This window comes from Felis catus, chromosome C2 (assembly GCF_018350175.1).
Source record: "Felis catus isolate Fca126 chromosome C2, F.catus_Fca126_mat1.0, whole genome shotgun sequence".
Lineage (NCBI taxonomy): Eukaryota > Metazoa > Chordata > Mammalia > Carnivora > Felidae > Felis > Felis catus.
In genome coordinates this window covers 31,981,213-32,002,330 of record NC_058376.1, presented here as the reverse complement: position 1 = coordinate 32,002,330, position 21,118 = coordinate 31,981,213, and the positions used below count along the sequence as shown (strand labels likewise).

At 33.3% G+C, this 21,118-nt stretch overlaps 1 protein-coding gene across 10 annotated transcripts in view; it reads left to right on the top strand.

The window, feature by feature from the left end:
- ROBO1 (roundabout guidance receptor 1) overlaps nucleotides 1–21,118 on the top strand; it is a 1,129,831-nt gene that overhangs the window by 1,035,036 nt on the left and 73,677 nt on the right. For 8 of the 10 annotated variants that reach the window (XM_045036748.1, XM_045036754.1, XM_045036746.1 and 5 more), the window contains 3 exons: nucleotides 9,065–9,073; nucleotides 13,125–13,249; nucleotides 16,107–16,278. In XM_045036748.1, the coding sequence (XP_044892683.1) occupies nucleotides 9,065–9,073; nucleotides 13,125–13,249; nucleotides 16,107–16,278 (306 nt within the window). The remainder of the gene's footprint in view (nucleotides 1–9,064; nucleotides 9,074–13,124; nucleotides 13,250–16,106; nucleotides 16,279–21,118) is intronic. The other 2 variants (XM_019839543.3, XM_045036752.1) reach the window with 1 other exon arrangement.

The following is a 21,118-nucleotide window of genomic DNA, read 5'->3' as shown; positions in this document are numbered from 1 at the left end:
ATAGTTTGATTTCTTATCTTGGCTATTGTAAATAATGCTGCAGTGAACATGGGGTGCATATATATTTTCCAATTAGTGGTTTTGTTTTCTTTGGGTAAATACACAGAAGTGGAATTATTGGATCACGTGATAGTTCTATTTTCAATTTTTTGAGGAACCTACACATTGTTTGGCACAGTGACTGTACCAATTTATGTTCCCACCAACAGTGCACAAGGGTTCCCTTGCCAACACTTATTATTTCTTGTCTTTTTGGTAACAGCGATTCTAACACAATGAGAGGATATCTTACTGTGGTTTGGGTTTGCATTTCTCTGATGGTGAATGATATTGCATATCTTGTCGTGTGTCTGTTAGTCACCTGTATGTCTTCTTTAGAAAACTGTCTATTCCAACCTTCTGCCCATTTTTTAGCCAGATTTTTTTTCTATTAGGTTGTGTAAATTCTTTGTATATTTTGGAAATTAACCCTTTATCAGATATATGATTTGCAAGTGTTTCCTCCCATTTAATTAGTGCCTTTTCATTTTTCTGATGATTGATGATTTCCTTTATGAAAAATTTCTTATTAAAAGTTATTTGGTTTAGGTCGTGGGGCCAAAACAGAACCAAAATTACATTAGAATAAGGCTTAACTATTTCAACACAGAAGTCATTCAATGTAGTGAAAAAGAGGGAAGGTTTTAAGAGCTGAAAGGACCTGAATTTCAATCCCCCATTTCTTACCTGAGGTATGACTTTAAGAGAGTTACTTAATCTTGGAGCTCCTGGGTAGCTCCGTCAGTTAAGTCAGTTAAGCGCCCGACTCTTGATTTCAGCTCACGTCATGATCTCAAGGTTCGTGAGTTTGAGTACCCACACCGGGCTCTGTGCTGACAGTGCAGAGCCTGCTTGGGATTCTCTCTCTCTCTCTCTCTCTCTCTCTCTCTCTCTCTCTCTCTCTGTCTCTTTCTCTCTCTCTCTGTCTCTTTCCCACTTGCTCTCTATCTCTCTCTCTCAAAAATAAGTAAATCAACTTAAAACAAAAACAAAAAAAAAAACAAACAAAAAAAGAAAGGTACTTAATCCTCACTTCCCTCCTCTTGCAAATTGGCACATTGAGTACTTTCCTACAGAGCTGCTGTGAGGGTTTCTGGTGTGTGATCTGACACATAGTTAGCTGACACTGATCCCTCTCAACTGAGATGTAGAAAGGTTATGTAATTTATGCAGGGAGACCTTGTTAATTCTGGAGAGGATCTTGATACAGAATTGTTTCAGTGGTCAGTGGAGTAATTTTATCTTTATACCATTATGTACCCCAACTCGAGACCCTCTATGAAATATGCCATTTGAAGATAGGCTTCCAAATTTTCAAATTTGGCACTTTTCTGTATACACTGGAGCACTTTCTATATGCAAAATAGTATGCTGGTTGCTGTAAAGGGCACATAGATAACTAAGACCTGAGACCTGCCTTCACGGAGCTTATTATAGCTGGTGAAGAAGGGAGATATACACAAATAGCAACAGTAATTAGCAGAATGTAAAAAATAGATTTGTAAAGATACAGATATGCCAGGGAGGGAGAAAGTGCTTTCAGCTGGGCAATGGGAACATTATTGTCATGGGTTTACTCTTTCAGTAGATATTACATTGTGAGTGATGTTCTCAACTTGGTAAGTTCTAGAGAAATAATGGCGAAGAAAATAGTTAAATGCTTACTCTCATGGAGTTTATAGGCTAGCTTGGAGATAGACATTTACAGAATAATTACTTAAATGTGTAATTTTAAGCTATAGTAAGTGCTCTGGGAGGAAAATTAAGGTTGCTCTGAGAATATATGGCATTCTAAAAAGATTTAGCATCACATTTAGAGGGAGTTTCTGGACGATGGTTTTTTTCGAGCTGAGAGCTAAGGTAAAAAGGAATTGAGTAGGTAAAGCAGTGGGAGGGTGGGGAGGGGATCCTGGGATACAAGATAAATCGAACCAGAGTAAGATCATGCATGGTATACTCAAGGACAGAAGGAAGGTCTGTGGGGCTAGGTTAGGGAGATGACAGGGGACAGGTGATGTGAGAAGACCGTGTTAAGGATTTTGTTCTCCATTTTAAGAGCAGTGGAACTATACTGAAGGATTTTAAGCAAAAACATACTATAATCAGGTTAATTTAGTTGGTTTTGTTTTTAAGCACTCTAGCCATATTGTGCAATCGGATTGGAAAAAATCAAGGCAGTAGTTCAGTTGACCACTGTTGAGAAACTGGGGCCATAGTGGTGGCAATGGAGCTAGAAAGAGGGAGGTGGGATGGACAATTGTTATAAAATAAAAGCTATGGAATTTGGTAATGAATTGTGCATCTCAAGGAGGAGGGAGAGGAAGGATCCAGGTTTCTGGCTTTCTAAATTAATTTAGGGAATATTACCATCAAGCTATGCTCCTGAGATCCTGTCTGGTGATACACACATTGTCATAGATTCCCAAGTAGTTACATTTCCATCTCAGACTCTTTCGTAGACACATAACTAAGTTGTACCATTTGATAACTGCTTTTCAGAAAAGTAGGGCCTTTTGTTTTTAGAAATGGAAGGGAAAGGGGAAAAGTATTAACTTTTTCTGAGCATCTATGATACATCAGAGGTTGTGCAAGGTACTTTGTACACATGTGGGGGAGAATAATTACTCTATACTCTTCTGTTAAACTTTCAGGTGAACAGATAATCTGTAGCAAGATTTCTCAGCCCTGCACTCGTAACATGTGGGACTGGCTCATGCTTTGTTGTGAGAAACTGTCTGGTGCATGATAGGGTGGTTAGCAGCATCCGTGGCCTCTCTCCACTAGACGCCAGTAGCATCACCCTTCAATTGTGACAACCACAATTGTCTCCCTGACCAGTGATCCACAAATAATGTGAGATAGTTGAGTGAGGGGAAAAGTTCATAGTATTTTATGTATCTATTAAATATATTCTAAAAATTCCCCTCTTAATCACTCTATTTTTATGTCTGAAAAGTTGAAAGACATAATGACAGGCTTTTAAGTTAAACTCAATCTTTTCCCCCAAAAGAAATCATACCTAGTATTAAAATATCCTGAATGTTTTTAATTGTTAGAGATATTATCATTCATGAGTATCTGTGCATATAATTTCTCCGACATAACAGTGACTGGGTTCTGTCAGTTCAAAGGTAGATAGCTTCATTACTTGAAAATTTGAGTGTTCCTCTATTTTAATAAAAATGTATTTTCTTCCCCAAAGAATCCTGTAACTCATTATTTTACTTCATTCATTCATATTCTTCTGGATGTGGTATTTACAATTCTAGGCTGTCAGATTTCTTAATTGAGCCCTGCTATTCAAAAAGCACTATATGGGAGAATGAAAAAAATCACATCAATTTAAAGATTCATTAGAATTGAGTTACTAATGATGAAAACTAGTATCTGTGAATAGCAGAATTCCATATAGCACACTCAAGAAAGCTGTTCTTCTCTGATGTTTACTAATAGGATTGGTTTTACCATAGATATATTTGCTTAACCATGAAATCTTTTATAGCATCATTCTAGGAATTTAGAATACTTACATTATTTTAGACCCAAATACCGTGGCAGTCTTCTGTCATTACATTTCAAAATAATTATATAGCCCATCGCTAACGATGAAGAATCATAATACTTTATATAACTCATAAGGATAAACATGAACATATTTATCATGATACTTCAAAACTTGAGATCTTGGTGTGAATATGTCAAAATCTTAATCATATTGTTGTGTTAATTATGCAAATACTTTCTTGGAATTTCTGCTATCTTCTGGATTTATCATATGAGCTATTTGTATAAAGTAGTTCATCAACTTAAGGTAATATTAACTGAAAAGAATATTTTTGAGGACATTTTCTGGTAGAGTATGTGTTTGTATATACATAATCTGAAGGGATAATATTGGGAATATTTCCCAAAGGGATATATCCATTGTCCTCTTTTGCCTCTGAATTTCCATACTCTTAAAAATCATAGCGTAGAAAGCCCTCTAAGAGTCAACTAGTCTATTCCTTTACCAGACAGGGTTATAGCTAAACTGTTGTGGCCAAATGGAAATAAATCCCATTTTTAAAGACCTCTGGAGACATCACAGTTGGCAACCAATTCATGGTTCAGTGACCTTTACTGTTAACTGCTTCTTTTCTATACTTTCCCTAAGTCACTCATGCTATTATTTAGGCCCATTATCTTCTTCTCTTCTGGCCTAAGTAGTTATCAAGATTGGCTACTCCCTATATTTATTAGACCTAATTTGAAGACTTAAGTATCTTACAGCTACCTTATTTTCTCAAATGGAAGAAAAAAAAAAAAAGGAAAAGAGAAAAGAAAAAAAGAGCCTTTCTCTAGCTTTTGTATATTTTTTCAGACATTTATCATCTGACTCTTGTCTCCTGTATATGACAAGCAGATAGAAGAAATCTTCCCTCCCCCCCTCCTTCCCTCCCCACCACCCTTCCTCCTTCTCTCCTTTCCTCTCCCTCCTTCTTTCTCCCCACTTCCTTCCTCCCTTCCTTCATTGCTTCCATTTTTGCTTCTCTTACCTTCTCATTTATACCTAAAGATTATTGTCTGAACAGTATAGTATGCATTTTACAAGATTTTAAAGTAAATAATGGGATCCCTTTGATGTCACATTCAAAAGAGAAAGAAAGTCTCTTATTCTAAGTGTGTGTGTGTGTGTGTGTGTGTGTGTGAGAGAGAGAGAGAGAGAGAGAGAGAGAGAGAGAGAGAAGGGCTAAATTATCCCTAAATTAGAGTTGTTTTTTTAAGTAAAGTATTAGTCAAGGTTGTAATATTTGTATGCCTCCAAATATATTAAATTTTAGTTATGTAATTATATAGTCCCCATATATTATATGAATTACATATTTATATAGTATACAAATGTGTATATATTTATATATTAGCCTATAAATATATATACACATATATGTATTATATAGTATATAAATATTATATATGTATTGTGTGTATTATATATTATATTTATGTATTATATATATTATATATTTATATATTATATAAATGTGTATATATATTTATATATATCTTAGGCTTTATATAACTCCCTTTCGTGCCACTCAGAAAATACAGTCTAGCTTGAAGCAGTGTGCTTTTTATGTAAACTCAGCCTTGTGTCACATTCTCTAATCTCTCACCCCTTTGCATACTTCCTCCAATATAAAAAAAAATTTAGAGATGTTACTGCAGATGGAATATATCATGTGCATGTGTCGCCATGTTTAAAAAATAGCAAGTTTTAATCTCTTAAAAATATTTATTTACTTTTCAAGTTTGTTTTACTTCCTACTTAACATATTTACCATAAAAGTAACTGTGTAGAAATATTATTTGTTCTTATTTTTCAAAAGAGCATTCTTTTATTCAGTTTATAATGATTTCAGGTGATGAAATCATTAAAAATGACTCACCCTTAATAGATGATCACATTACTTTTTCTTCCAAAACGGTGAATTTTCAAGAGGTTTTAAGCCTACTGTCTTCTTACCTGTTGGTTTTCCATATTTTTTTAAACTGTAGCTAACTACTCTTAAAAGATTTTTTAGTATCATGAGGAATTACTTTAGAAAGTTTTTAAATGTAGGCAGTAATGGTTTTAGTGGTGATGGTTTTAAGTTAGGCATTTTATGACAGTTTAAACGTAAAATCAAATACATTTTATGTCCTATTGCATATATTTCTCCCCAAACCAGTTAACCAGTAGGAAAATGTATACAGAGACTTGAATTTAGTCGAAAAGCCTGGAAGGCAGTCTTTGGTTAGTCATCTGTGACCTTGAGAAAGGTATTTAACAATTTAAGTTCCCATTTTCTCAGGCAAAAAGGATAGGGTTAGACTGATAAGTTCTAAGGTCACTTCCAGTGCTAACATTTTACAGTTTTATTGTTTTATTAGAGATAGAGACAGACAGGCTTTTCCTTTCTTAACGAGAAAAGGGAGTTGGGGTAGAGGTGCTCCTAGCCTTTAAAGTGGAAAGAAAAGAAGTTGACAAGAGTTAGGGAGTGTAGGAGAGAGGCCACCCATAAACCACAGACTTCAGAGGATAATGAATGAACATGATTCAAACTACTCTGCTTTTCTCTGATTGTTTCTGGACCTAACTAACTGGACAATAATGGGCCCTGATTATCGTATGGAAGGTCCCTGCTGTCTGTATGGAAAGAAAATTCTTTGACCTGTCCCTGAGAGGAATATGGAGAAAGGGGAAATCTGGGGGAAAAAAAAAACAACTTAAGTTTCTATCATTTATTCTTGAGCAGAGAAAGTTCAGGATGATTACTTATCTCAAGTGAGTAAAGGGGTTTTATATGGAGGATATTAATGGCATTGATTTGTTTATGGAAATTAGAATGAATAAAAAGGAGGGTTAAATTGTGACAGGCAGGTTTTCATTTAGGTAAGAGACATCATTTCCTGATAATCATGGTTGTTAAAAGCTTAAATGATCATTCAGGATAGGGTCCTCTCAAAAACCTCTGATGCTTTGGAAGCTTCTGTGTTAGATGTTGTTCTTAGATAACTTTATGAACTATTTTCCAATTATCATTTGTTATTGATATGATATGCAAACACATCAACTGGAAGTTCTTGAACATACTGGGTTTTAATTAATGAAAGATTCAACTCCTATGGCTTGATTGCTGGTAAAACTTATAAGCAAGGAAAAGCATTTAAGCATATAAGCATTTAAATTTTAAATGATCTGCTTCATAGTAATTTTTTTTTGTTTTAACATTAGATATTTTTGAGATGTTTAAGGAATTTTAAATTACTAAAAATATGACTAGAAAATCTTTAAGAATCATTCCTGTAGTCTCTTGACTTTAAATAAGGCTTGATTTTAACTGTATCCATCTAATATTAAATTTATTTTCACAAGTTATCCCGTAAGTTATTTCTACATCGTTTTATTTATTCATTCATTCATTCATTCATTTATTTGGCAAAATTCTATTGCTACTGTTTGTTAGGTTCTCTCTCTTGTAGTTTCTAAATTTTTCTTCCTGTCACTTAAAAGACACTATCTTTAAGGACTCAAAAGTGTTACCAAGTCCTGTCCACTCTGTTTTCAAGTCTAGGTAGCATAGCATGTTGATTATTCCTTGAGTAAGTTGAGAAAAAGCTTGTGTCTTTTTTAACTTTTCTTGCCTGAATGCATGAAATATTATGCTTAAAGTTTTTTTCTTTTTCTTTAGAGTGAAAAAGAAGGACAAATTATTTTACTCATGTACTCATGAAAGAAAGATGTGTGTTGAAATGTGTTTCTGAGTCACCTTTAAATTTTGTATATGTGACATCACTAGTTGAGAGAACTTTTGTCTCTATTTCGTTTCTTTTTCTTTTTTAAAAATATTTTATATTTTATTTAAAACATACATTTTTATCCTTCTACATGGATTATTGAGCGTTCCCATACAGCAAAACCAAAGCAACATAATTCCAGCTTGAAGATATTACTTCAGACCATACATTGTACCAAAATATCCTGAGGTTCCATCAGATACTTGAGCACCCCCAACCCCTTTCTAGTGTGTTGTCTCTTTCCCTCATCGCACAAATTAAGGAAATGTAATTTCAGATTCAACGTCGGAAGTGACTTGAGAAAGCTGTTTATAGTCTGATCGAAGTTGATTGTTCTGTTTTGTTATTGTCACTATTTTACAATTGTACCATTTCACAGAAGCAGTGAAATAGTTTCTGTATTTATACTACAGGAATGGGGGCACCTGGGTAGTTCAGTCAGTTGAGTGCCTGACTCTTGATTTCAGCTCAGGTCATAATCCTAGGGTCATGGGATCGAGCCCCACATCAGGTTTCACATTGGGTGTGGAGCCCACTTAAGATTCTCTCTCTCTCTCTCTCTCTCTCTCTCTGTCTCTCTCTGTCTCTCTCCGTCTCTCTCTGTCTCTCTCTCTCTCTCTCTCTCACTCTCTCTCCCCCAGCCCTGCACCTCTCCACCATGCTTTATAAAAAAATATTAAAATAAATTAAATGAAAAAATAAACTATAGGAATGTATATCAAGTCAAATTAATTTGATTTAACTTAAAGACATGGGAGTTATTTATTTGAGTAAAATATATTGTTGCTGTGTATGGGGCTATTATGAAAAAGTTTTGCGTTTGGCAGTTAATACCTTTGTTTCTAAAAGAATAAAACAAAACAATCACTTTCCAGTATTTAAAAAGTATGTTACTCACGCTTCCTATATTAATATGCCCAGTGTTTCAGCCTTGCAAGCAGGTAATGTCGTTATGACTTTATTAGATAGGTTTATAAAGTTTTGTCTGTTTTCATGTGTTCACATTTTTCTGTATCTTCTCAATTAAAATTCTGCAGGAATTTAAGTATAACACCTTTTAGTAACTTTGCTCCTCAACCTACTGTCGGGGACCAGAAGCACTTGAGTGCTTGGTAGAAATGCAAAATCTCAGGCCATACTTCTAACCTGTGGAATTATCATTTGTATTTTAAGCAATTCTTAGGGTGATTTATGTGCTTATTCAAGGATGAGAAACACAGATTTAATAGAATATCATTGGCAGCATGAACCTTTTAAAAGTAATCTGGTGGTAGAGTTGTAGGATTTAACACTATTTTGCCTTTGATTAAGATGCTTGATTTCTATTGTAAGTAGCATTAGCAGTTAATATTTATTGTGTTTTTAAACTCATTACGTATGTAGTTATCTAACCCTGTCATCTGATAGCAAAATGCAGTCATTGAAAAGTGTTTTAGAATTGTATAGATATCATCCATTGTAGCTCTGTCATTTAATCATAGTAGAGATTTTAAGATTCATTTCTATTTCTCTTAAATTATTCATGATTATACTTAAAATGCTAACAAATATTCATTCATGGAGCTTATGAGCCAAATATTAATGTGTTCTTTATTTTACATTAAAAGAAGTATCATTGTTAAGTCAAATCTTATTACTTTTTCTGTTTCATTTCTGTTTCTTTATTTTTATTTATTTCATGTTTTCTTTTTTTTTTGTTTTGTTTTAGTTGGGTCTGGTAAGTTGACATTTTATTGGCCATCTCCTAATCACCGTGTCACTGTGACTGGAACTTCTCTTCCCCTTTCCATCCATACCCTTCCATGTCCTTCAACCAATCAGCCTCCATGTTTCACTTGTCATTGGCCACAAAGACAGACTGCACAGAATAAAGTCTGCAGGAAGTATGGGTAACTGTGACAAAGAGTAAAGGTAATGGGGTTGCTAACCTTATGTCTTGTTAAATGATGTGTGATCTGCATTCTTTTGTTTTTTTCTGTCCTTAATTGCGTGATAAAATAAGTGATAGGACTATATCGTAGTTAAGTACTGTTTCAATTTATATCTCATGAGATAAACAAACAAAGAGAGGTGCCCAGAGAACAATGTGGGGTGTTTGTTTGGTCCAAAATATGTTTATAAATTCATGTCTGTCTATCTAAGCTTTTGTAACTATTGTTCAGTAATTGTCATTAGGAGTCCTCTTGGTGAATAACCTTGCACTTAGGGCTGTTCGCACTCATTTCCATTTCTTTGTGTCAGATTCATTTCCTTTTATGTAAGAAATAATTGCATGATGCTTCTAAAATGTATCAAACTTCTCACTGATAAACTTGGCCTCATATATGTAGTCATTACGTTTCCAAGTCCTCTCATGATCAGCATGTTGGGGAAGGTACACTCACCCTTTAAAAACGCTGGAAAACCATTTTTGGAGTTTTACATGAGGATGCTAAGTACTGTGCCAGGGAATAATTTGGCCTAAGAAAAGCTTCCTATTTTTTAAGTTAAAATGCTACATAGATATTATAAAGGTGTTCATACTAACACAGATAGGATGGATTGTTCAATAATGGTGATGTACTAAGGGGCTATTTGAAAGAAATAGCTTTCTATATGCTACTGTATATACAAAAATGTATATGGATTAATATTTAAACATAAAAAAATAAAGACAAAAGTATAGGATGAAAATGGAGGTGAATGTTTACATAATTTATTACTTATTATGTAATCTATATTATGTAATTTTATTGATAGAATAACAAAAATGCTTAACCAGATTAGAACAGTTGTCAACAAAATGGAAAAATATATCTACAACACATATGAAAAATGGATGAAATTTTCACCTAACAATAGTTCTTAAAAATAAAAAAAGATGAGCATAGGAACACAATATTCCCAAAAAACAGGATATCAGTGACAAGGTAATGTGAACATAAATGTCTAATCTCACTAATACACAAAGGCAAATTGGTAGGAAATTTCATTCTCAGTTTGGCAAAGATGTTAATGTTCAGTGTTTGGGAGGTTTGGGAGGAAAATGCCCTATAGGAGAGTTGTCGGTTGAAATAACCTTGAATATAATTGGGAAGGATGTTATTGTCACTATTGTTTTTAATAGTGAAAATTAGAAACAAATCCAAATTTAAAAGCAATAGATTGATTAAATAATTTAAGGTAAATTTGTATATGGATTATTAAAGAGTTATTGAAGTGATATTTTAGAAGAATGTTTTAAAACACTATGGTCCACTTTGCATGGTTGAATTATGGGTAGTTTTCTTTTTTTCTTTGCTTGTTTGATTTTCTAAATTTCCAATACTGACCATATATGACATTAGTAACATGGTTCTGTAGTTTTAATTATAACAAGTTAGAATGTAGCCTTTGAAAAATATTCCAGCATTCCATCATAAACTTCAAGTAGATGGATGCGATGAATGGCCTTCTCAGTCTAAATAGATAGGTGATGATGATAGATAGATTGATAGATAGAGGCGTATGTAATCCATTTAAATTTTTCATGGAGATATAATTACATCTCATATTCAACATACATGTAGAAAAGGATTTTTTAAAGTTATATTTCTAGGACATATCTTGGGGCTGATGTCACTGTTGATGTTGGCTCGAGAATGTGCCTGCAAAATATAGTAAATTCATTTCCAGGCAGATATCCTGTGTGGAAGGATTGCTGCAGGATAAATGTAGTTAGCATAAGGGTTTGTATCCCTGGTTCCCAAATAAGTCTTTGAGGTTTGAGGAGAGCTGGCATTTTATAAAAGAAACATGGGTTCTGGCACACGTTATTAGACATGCTTCTGAGATTTAGGAAAGAGACCACCCGAAGTTTATACTTCTCTGAGTGGTTTGAACATTTATATTTTCCTACTCAAATTCCCTACATATTGGAAAGTCATATTCTCCCACTCATTTAATTAATCATTTTTTTTCTTTTATTGAAATAAACCAAACTCTCTTCTGGATTTAGTTTATTATCTAGTCAATCCTTTGAATTTTTTGATCTGATTTCTACCTCAATTATTGCAGCCCTTAACTAAGGAATCAAATGTTCCTGTATGGATATGTATGGAGGAAAATCCCCAAGAAATGATACACATGTCTGTTATTATACCTGGATAATGACAGTGTTTGCTAAATTCATGAGTAAACCACTCAATTACAATCAGAGTTAAAAAAAATTATAAGGTAGAACTTCAGTGTTACCAAATTGAACCTAAACTGTATCTCCTAACTTTGTATTTTCTTCCCTATAAGTTATAGGACATTTGAAGGCATTTGACCTGATTTTTCTGGTCTCCTATAATTTTCTAGTTAAATGGTATAATTTCTACTAAACCTCAATTAAAAATAAAAAGGGAGTATGGAAGAAATCACACTAATCTAGAAGTTAGGAGATCTAATTGCTTTCTTCAGTTTTGCCACCATGCAATCTTCAGCAAGTTCTGTTATATCTCTCTCTTAAAAAAAAAAGAGGTTTTTACTTCAAATGAGAGATTTACAAATTTATATATAATATATATTATAAACATTTGTTTATATGTCTTAGATGCAATTGCCTAGAATGTATTTATGGAGAGAAAATTACCTTTTTCAAATCCTCGACTTCATTAACAAAGAAGTCATGTTCTTGTAAGCAGTGTAGCATTTGTGGACATAATCTGAATATAATTTTCAATTCATTTTCACTTGAAGGCATTATCCTAAGTGACTGATATAAGTAACTAAAAGTACCTTTAAAGAAAAGGTTTAAAATAATGGAACAGTCTTAAAAAGTGGATTAGAAGAACCCTATCCTGTATAAACTGTTAAATGTCTGGCTTGAAATGTTCACTTCAATTTGAACTGAGACAAGAGAGGAGAATAATTAGGTGTTTCAGACAGCTGATAAGAAATGAATTTGAAAAGTGTAAACAGTAGGTAAAAAGACTTACATTCAGTGCGTATTTTTCTAAGCATAAAGCACGGCCCCAAAAACAGCTTTTTTCTCTCCCCCCAGAAGTGACTCCATCAGCACACCTAGTGTTTTCAGCTGCCGTTGCTCTCAATGTAACTGACACAATTTTCTGACACTCTATTTACTGCTGGATGAAGTGGCCATTTAAAGTCTGTATAAATCAAACAGTTTGGACAAAGCTGGCAGTATTTATAATGTCAGGATGAGCAGATGTTTCAAATTTGCCCTCATTTCCATATATATTCTGTTTGAACATGCCCTTGCCTATGTAAATGAAGGAGGCATTTGACTCAACTATTGCTTTAAATTCATTTCCATTCAAGTAATTGGACTGAAGATTCTAAATGGTTATAATTTCCATGGTAGCATTTCAGGAGCTTTTGAGTTAAATTAAAGTAATTTCAGGGCCTGCTTACGTCAGGAGGTCCTTGTGTATATGATTAAAGTCCATTCAGCTTTAAGCAGCTCTAAATGAGAAAAGATACTCATTCGTACACATTTCAGGTATACACTGAATGTAAAGGGTCAAATTGCAGCTCAAGAATTCTTTTTAATGTGGAGATTAATCTTAGAAGGTCAACCAATAAAAAAAAAGAAAACTGCTTCACAAAAAATCTCTATTCTCTTCTATAAATATGCCCTTAACACTTTAACTTCGATTAAATTAAGGATGAGAATGGGTACATGTTATAGTGCATAATGAGTCATGTAAAATAATGGCAGCACTTGGGATATCAGCAAATTGTCTCCATTAGGATAATAACGACGTGTTTTGATTTGGTGTAATTTGTTTCATCTCCTTTAGAACCTCCACATTTTGTTGTGAAACCCCGTGACCAGGTTGTTGCTTTGGGGCGAACTGTAACTTTTCAGTGTGAAGCAACTGGAAATCCTCAACCAGCTATTTTTTGGAGACGAGAGGGGAGTCAGGTAAGACCTTGTTCTATATTTCAGTCAGCTAAGGTGGGTGCCTGAAATGTAAGAAAAACCAAAGCCTTATTTAGTTAGACAGTTGTTTTAAGAGAACTGAAAATTCTCTGAATACCCTAGAAGACATCAACAATGAAAGAGAAGAAAAAAAATCATTAATTGTTGTAATTCTAAAAGCAATTTTCCTGGGGTGCCTGAGTGGCTCAGTCAGTTAAACGTCAGACTTTGGCTCAGGTCATGATCTCACAGTTTGTGGGTTTGAGCCCCCTGTTGGGCTCTGTGCTGACAGCTCAGAACCTGGAGTCTGCTTCAGGTTCTCTGTCTCCTTCTCTCTCTGTCCTTCCCCTGCTCATGCTGTGTCTCCCTCTCTCTCTCAAAAATAAAGAAACATTAAAAAAAGTCTAATTTTCCTGCCTAGTTTTGGTACATAGGGTGATATATAGCATGGTAATTATCATATATAATTTATCTTTACCTCCAATTCAGCCAAATTAAACAAAAAAAAAACTGTACTTTTTCTCAGTGTAATTTAATTAATTATCATTTCTATTATTCAGGTATCTGTAATTATATGTTAACAGAGATTTACAGACATTTCAAACAGATGGCAATTATTCAGTGCAATTTCTCTGAAAACGTCAGGATTCTCAACTGTCTTCTTCACTTCTTTATGTATGTTTATGTGTGTGTGTATATAGATACATATATACATAAATATCAACTATATATATCAATTTTTGCATGTCAAAGATTCATCAAACCATGTGTTAGTCTGTTTAATATAGATGTCATGTTAAATACAGTTCAGTGTATACTAATTCTTTGAAAACTATCATCTGATTGCGATTTGCTATCTAATCCCATTCTCTAAACATTTATAAACCAGAATTTTCTATATACATTGAACTAAAATGTAAAATTCTATGCTGTTACAAATTCTAAGTTCACGATTAGGCTTTACCTTAATAAAAAGGAAATTTTGAAATAATTTCACATTAAAAATAATAGGAAACTTTAAAATAGCTTTTAAACCTAAGTCTTTTTTTTCTTATCTCTTATTGACTTGCCTTCTTCAACAAAATAAGCATTTCCTATTGCTTGTTTCTGATACTTATAAAAAAGATTCTCATTCATTTTTTAATACAGTTATTCCTAGCTTCTTTTATTTTTTGCTTAACTCAATCTTGGGTGAGTTGTTTCATGGTCTTGCTTCTATTGTGTTCATATGAAGTAACATATAGGTAGTTTACTGACTGCACTCACTAATCTTTCATAGGCGATGTAACAAGTTCGCTTTTGTTTCCACTTTGGTAGGCAAATATTAAGTTGATTATGGTATATAGACCCATCATTTGAGTTACAGTACCTTTGTTGTTTCTAACACATTCCATTTGGCCTCGAAGAACAACTTTGCTGATAGCAAATTACAGCAAAAAAAAAAAAAAAAAAGAAAAAAAAAAGAAAAATGTGTAGAGCAGAAAGAATTGAAAGCATATTATATAAGAAAATCTATATAGTAAATCCACTAGAACTTCTTAACACAGTAGTATTCTAATGACTCATTTAGTTATTTAAATAAATTATTCATTATGTAAACTCTATATCAAATCTTGAAATGATTTTGACTTGGTTTGGTTTAGTTTAATGATACAACTTGCTAAAAAAATTAAAATAAAAAAATACAACTTACTTTTTCCTAAAATTTTGTCACTGGACATATATTCATGAAATAGTACATAAGCCTTTATAAAATTATATATTTTAAGAGGCAGTGAAACTTTTATTCATTTAATTTTTTTCATGTTTATTTATTTTGAGATGGTGGGGGTGGGGGGGTGTGTGCATGAGTGGGGGAGGAGCAGAGAGAGAGGGAGAGAGAATTCCAAGCAAGCTTCACACCATCAGTGCAGAGCCCCACGCAGGGCTCAATCTCATGGAAAGGAGAGATCATGACCTGAGCTGAAATCATGAGTCAGACACTTAACTGATTGAGCTGTCTGTCCAAGGCAATTAAACTTGTAAAAAGGAACAACTTTATTTGGTTAGAAGAAATCTTGACTTTATTTATTTATTTCATGAAGTGTTAATTTTCCATGAAATATATATACTCTAACAGGGGAACAAACTTTGAGATTCATAGGTAGAAATTTGTACCATAAAATAATATCACATCTTGTGTTGACTTTGTATATAAGATGAATTTCTACAGAAATAAAACTCCATTATGAATTCTTAAATTTAATATTTGAATTTCAAAATGATCCATAATGGATATGCCTCACTATCTAACAGGAGAAGTAAGAAACTATTTACAGTTTGATAAAAGTTACTGAACTTTTATAATGGACAGATAACAGAGATATTTTTTCTGGTGCCAAAAAAGTTTCTTTGAACTTAATTTGTCAGAATGTGCTTAAATTTTAATTTTGTTTGTATATTAAAGGATTTATTGTTTATAGTCCTAATAGTCATACATATATAAAGCAAAGCTTTGACTTTGTTTTGATTAACATGTAAAAGTTTTAGCTCTGTTGATACCTACTACTTTTATATCTAGTATTATTTGAAATTGATCGTTATAAAAGCACCTATCAACATTTTGAATTTATTTAAATTTTAAAATGATCCTATTTAAGGCTAGGTCATTAAACTTGGTGTCTATATATGTGTGCACATCTACATATGTGGGTATGTGATTAAAGAATATTTAGCTCATTTGTGTATATATTGTGTGGTATGCATGTGTATGTGTATGCATTTATATACCTGTTTATAAATATTTATGTATATATGCCAAAATATTAGAACCTAGCAATTAACCTATTGTTATTCTTTCCTCCCAAATACTGGGTTCTAGAATTTGCTTTTCTCATATCAGCCACCACAGTCAACCAGCCGTTTTTCAGTCTCCCAGACTGGTGATCTCACTATCACTAACGTCCAGCGATCTGATGTTGGTTATTATATCTGCCAGACTTTAAATGTTGCTGGAAGTATCATCACAAAAGCATATTTGGAAGTAACTGATGGTAAAGTAGAGTATTTTATTTTAAAATATTAAAGTTTGGTTTATGATATAAAAAGTGTGCCAGTAAATGTGTTTATTTTCTACTGTATATTCTTTCTGATGGCACTTTTGGTGTGAAGCTAAAAAGGATGTCAATACAATGATGAAGTCTAAAATTATTCTTTTTTTTTAATTATTTTTTGAACGTTTATTTGTTATTGAGAGACAGAGAGACACAGAGAGTGAGCAGGGGAGGGGGTGAGAGAGGGGGAGACACAGAATCTGAAATAGGCTCCAGGCTCTGAGCTGTCAGCACAGAGCCCGATACGGGGCTCAAACCCACAAACTGTGAGATCATGACCCAACCAACTGAGCCACCCAGGTGCCCCTAAAATTATTCTTATTTTAACTTGGCATATACTATAAATTTCTAGCATCAAGTCATGTCCATAAAAGCATAACAATTAAACAAGAAGTTTATAGTGAATAGCTGTACATAGGAATGTTTCCTTGTTTTAGAAAATAAAGTTGTTTTTAAATCTCTTCGTGTAAAATATCGTCTTTTCCCCTCTAAATTAAGGAGATAAAATGAATTGCTGATAAGTCCAACTCACAATTCATTATAATGAACAAGTTTTCTTCAATAATATGATTTTGTCCTGTTTTTCAATTCCCTTAAACCTGATCAGTTAATGCCAAGTTCATTGTGAAGACACCTTGATGGAGAAAATCCTCACACTGTAAGATGGAGACTAGTAATAATTTGAGAAAAAAGAAAAAATTGTATACATATAGATATATAAATATATATATACACACACCTGTGTATATACATATATACCTGAATATATACATATTTATAATATAAATATACATATATACATAGATATAATATTCTTTTATTGCTGTATAGTATTCTATTATATAAATAGCTCACAATTTGTGTACTCCTCTATTGATGGATTGCTTTCAGTTTAGGGCTTTTATTAGTTAATAAAGCTAAATATCCCTGTACAAGTCTGTAGATGGGCATTTGCACTCAATTATCTTGGTTTGCCTTTTGGCAGATGAATATACCTATTTTTTTTCATTTTCTCATATATTCCAGATATAAGCTTTTATCAAATATGTGTTATAAATACTTAGTTTTAGTAATTTCCCTAATGATTTTAAGGCTTAAATAACCAATTTTACTCAACTTTTTTTAATTTATTTTTGGGACAGAGAGAGACAGAGCATGAACGGGGGAGGGGCAGAGAGAGAGGGAGACACAGAATCGGAAACAGGCTCCAGGCTCCGAGCCATCAGCCCAGAGCCTGACCCGGGGCTCGAACTCACGGACCGCAAGATCGTGACCTGGCTGAAGTCGGCGCTTAACCGACTGCGCCACCCAGGCGCCCCTTAAATAACCAATTTTAATTAGGACCAATGTATTATTTTTCTTTTTTAGTTGGTGCTTTTAATTTTCTATTCTACCTCGAGGTCATGTACACGTTCGTTCTCCTATGTCTTTTTTTAGAAGTTTTATTGTCTATACTTCTAGGATTGGAGTTCTTAATCCGTTTTTATTTTTATTTTTTTTACATGTGGTATAAAACAAGGGTCAAAATTCCTTTCCCCCCATGTGGATACTAATTGTTCCAGCATCATTTATGGAAAACTCAGTGTTTTCCTCACTGAATTACATTTTAATCATAATTCAGATGAACATAAGTGTATGGGCCTGCTTTTATTCTATTATATTCTGTTTATATTATGCCAGTATGTATGGTCTTAATTATTTTAGGTTTATAGTAAGTCTTATAAATGGGTAATGTAAGTGTCCTACTTTTTGTTTTGTTTTGTTTTGGGTTGGCTACTAGAGGTTCTCTGCATCTTCTTATAAATTTTAAAATTAACTTGTCAATTTTTACACACACACGCACACACACCATAAACAACAACAACAACAACAACAAATGTGAGATTTTAATTTTGATTTCACTTAAATTACTGAACAGTTTAAGAAAAATTAACATCTTAACAATCTTAGTCTTCTAATTTAGGGAAATGGTATAAATTCCACATGTATATGTCTCAATTTAGTTAAATCTTTAATTCTCTCAATAGCGTTTTACGCTTTCCAGGGTATAGATCTTCCATATATTTTGACAGACTTATACCTAGGATATTTGATGATTTTTGATGTGACTGCATATATATGCATGTAAATTTCATTATTGTATTGTTTGAGGCAAGATGTGCAATTGATTCTTTGTATGTTAACCCTGTATCCAGCAACTTTCTAAATACACTCATATATAATAGTTTATATGTAGCTTATTTTGAAATTTCTATGAACAAAACTGTGTCAACTGCAAATGAAACAGGTTTACTTCTTCTTTCCAATACTTATACTTTCTATTTCTCTTACTTGTCCTACATTGTCTGTGCTCTACAATATAATGAATGGAATTGGTGATAGTGGAAATATTTTTCTTGATCCTAACCTCAGAGGAGAAGTAAGTGTAATGTTAGCTAAGATTTTAAAGATAGCATTTTGAAATTAAAAAAAAAATTCTGGAGGATATTTTTAACACATTAATCTGATTAATTTGTTTCTTAGTACTCTCAGGATAAAGTTTATATTAGTTCATATGCTTTACAATTTATCTGCAGCCTCAGCTGTGAATACTGTATCTGCAATTAGTTAATGGCTTCCAAATGATGTATAAAATTAAAAAAAATCACTTGCATTCATCTTTCAAAAGTTACTGGTATGCAGAGAAATGAGGGTTCACTTTTATTCAAAAAAGAGATACCTGACAATTACTATTTTATGTGGACAAGTGACTTGTACTGTCAGTTTCAGTTCCCTAACTCGTAAGTATAAACCAATGTTTGTTGGTATGTAAATATGAACTTTTCATACTCAAACCAGTCAATAGAAAAACCATTTTTGTAATTTGTTCCCTTAAAATTATTTTATGAATATATTTACATGTATTAACATAGTCTTTATGATCATTGCTTTTAAAGTAACCAAATCGTTCTTCTGATGACATAGTCTCATTTTTTTAGGACCTTTATATTTTTCATGAATGTGTGGAAAAGATAGCTATGATAAATTCTGCTGGAACAGGGCTATACCACCTGTAACACTGCCTATACCAGCAGTATTCTCACCACGATCACCACCATACTGATGCTCATTAATAATAAGTTACAGTTATTCAGTGCTTCCTTTGTGCCAGGCACTAATGCTACCATCTTTTCCCATATCAACAATTTCAAATCTGACAACATCTCATTTTACAGATCAGGGAATGGAGGCAGAGACTGGTCCTGATCATACAGATACTAAGTAGCAGAACTGAGACTTAAAACAAAAGTTTGTACTGTTCAGTATGGTAGCCAGCTGCCACATGAGATTATTTAAATTGGAATTTCAATTATTTAAAACTAAATAAAATTACACGTCTAGTTCCTCATTTACTCTAGCTGCACTCAGATGATCGGGATCCATGGATGCTTTTGGCTTTTGTATTGGATAGCACGGTTACGGAACATTTTCATTTTAGGGCTATATCTTCCTCTAAGATGCATTTATTCACTCCTTAAAATTCATTTTAATAATCATAATTCATTCTAATAATAGCAGTGTAAAATATTAGAGCCTTAATTTGAGGTTTGACTTAGAAATGGACCTCACTGTAGGGGCGCACCTGGGTGGCTCAGTCTGTTAGGTGTCTGACTCTTGACTTCTGCTCAGGTCATGATCTAATGTTTTGTGACATGGAGCCCCAGTTGGGCTCTGCACCAACAGCAGGTAGCCTCCTTGGGATTCTCTCTCCCCTTCTCTTTCTGCCCCTCTCCCTGTTTGCACTCTCTCTCTCCCTCTCAAAATAAATAAATATTTTTTTAAAGAAATGGACTACACTCTTTAGTTTGTGTAAATTTATGTTTACATAAATGATAGATGAAATGAAATGAAACATAGATGTCATCAATATTTTATTCTACTCTGTGACAACACAGAGTATTTCATTTTTTCTACCTAAAAATGTGAAATTGCTTTAATGAACTCCTTCAGCTCTGATTTACCTATCTATCAGGTTTTTACAGAAAGGGGCAAATGGCAGTATCATAATCCATATATGTTTCTAGCTTTTTGCAATTAGCAAAGCTTCTTCATATCTGTTATTCCGTTTAAATCTTCATAGCAATCCCCTGAGCTGGCTAGAATGTTATTATCTTCCACAGATCAAACAAACAAACAAACAAAAAGGGAGGCTTAGAGAATTTAAGGAAGCTGCCCAAAGACACATGACAGATGGAGCTGATAATTAACTACACTCCTCTTCTCTTGCCTTATTTTTGTAAACTACCCAGTATAAACCAGGAAGAAATAAATGACAGAGAAACAGCATCATTAGACTGGGTTGGGATAGGATGGGAGGTATGAATGATGCTAAAAATGATACAAACATTGAAGAACTATAAAGATACAGGAAACTGAATAAACCCCCAGATATTGGATTATTTCTAAATATAACAAGACTACCAAATGTAAGCCACTCCATTACTGGATTTAATTATAATCAGTAATAAAGAAACACTGCTACTAATTTAATTAATGTCTAGAAATAAATATTCATTCATTCTTATAATCAAGAGAACACAGGTGGTAGAATCTTATGAAACCCAATGCAATAAAACACTTTCATTCTTTTTTCATACTTATCAGGAGGGGCCTCTAATTTGATTTTAGCCAATCTCAGCAGAAAATGTTGCAAAGATGAAACAGTTCTAAACAAAGGAATTAACTGACTTACATTTTTCATCTGTGGAGTCCCTGAAACACTCCTGCCAGGTTACAATCT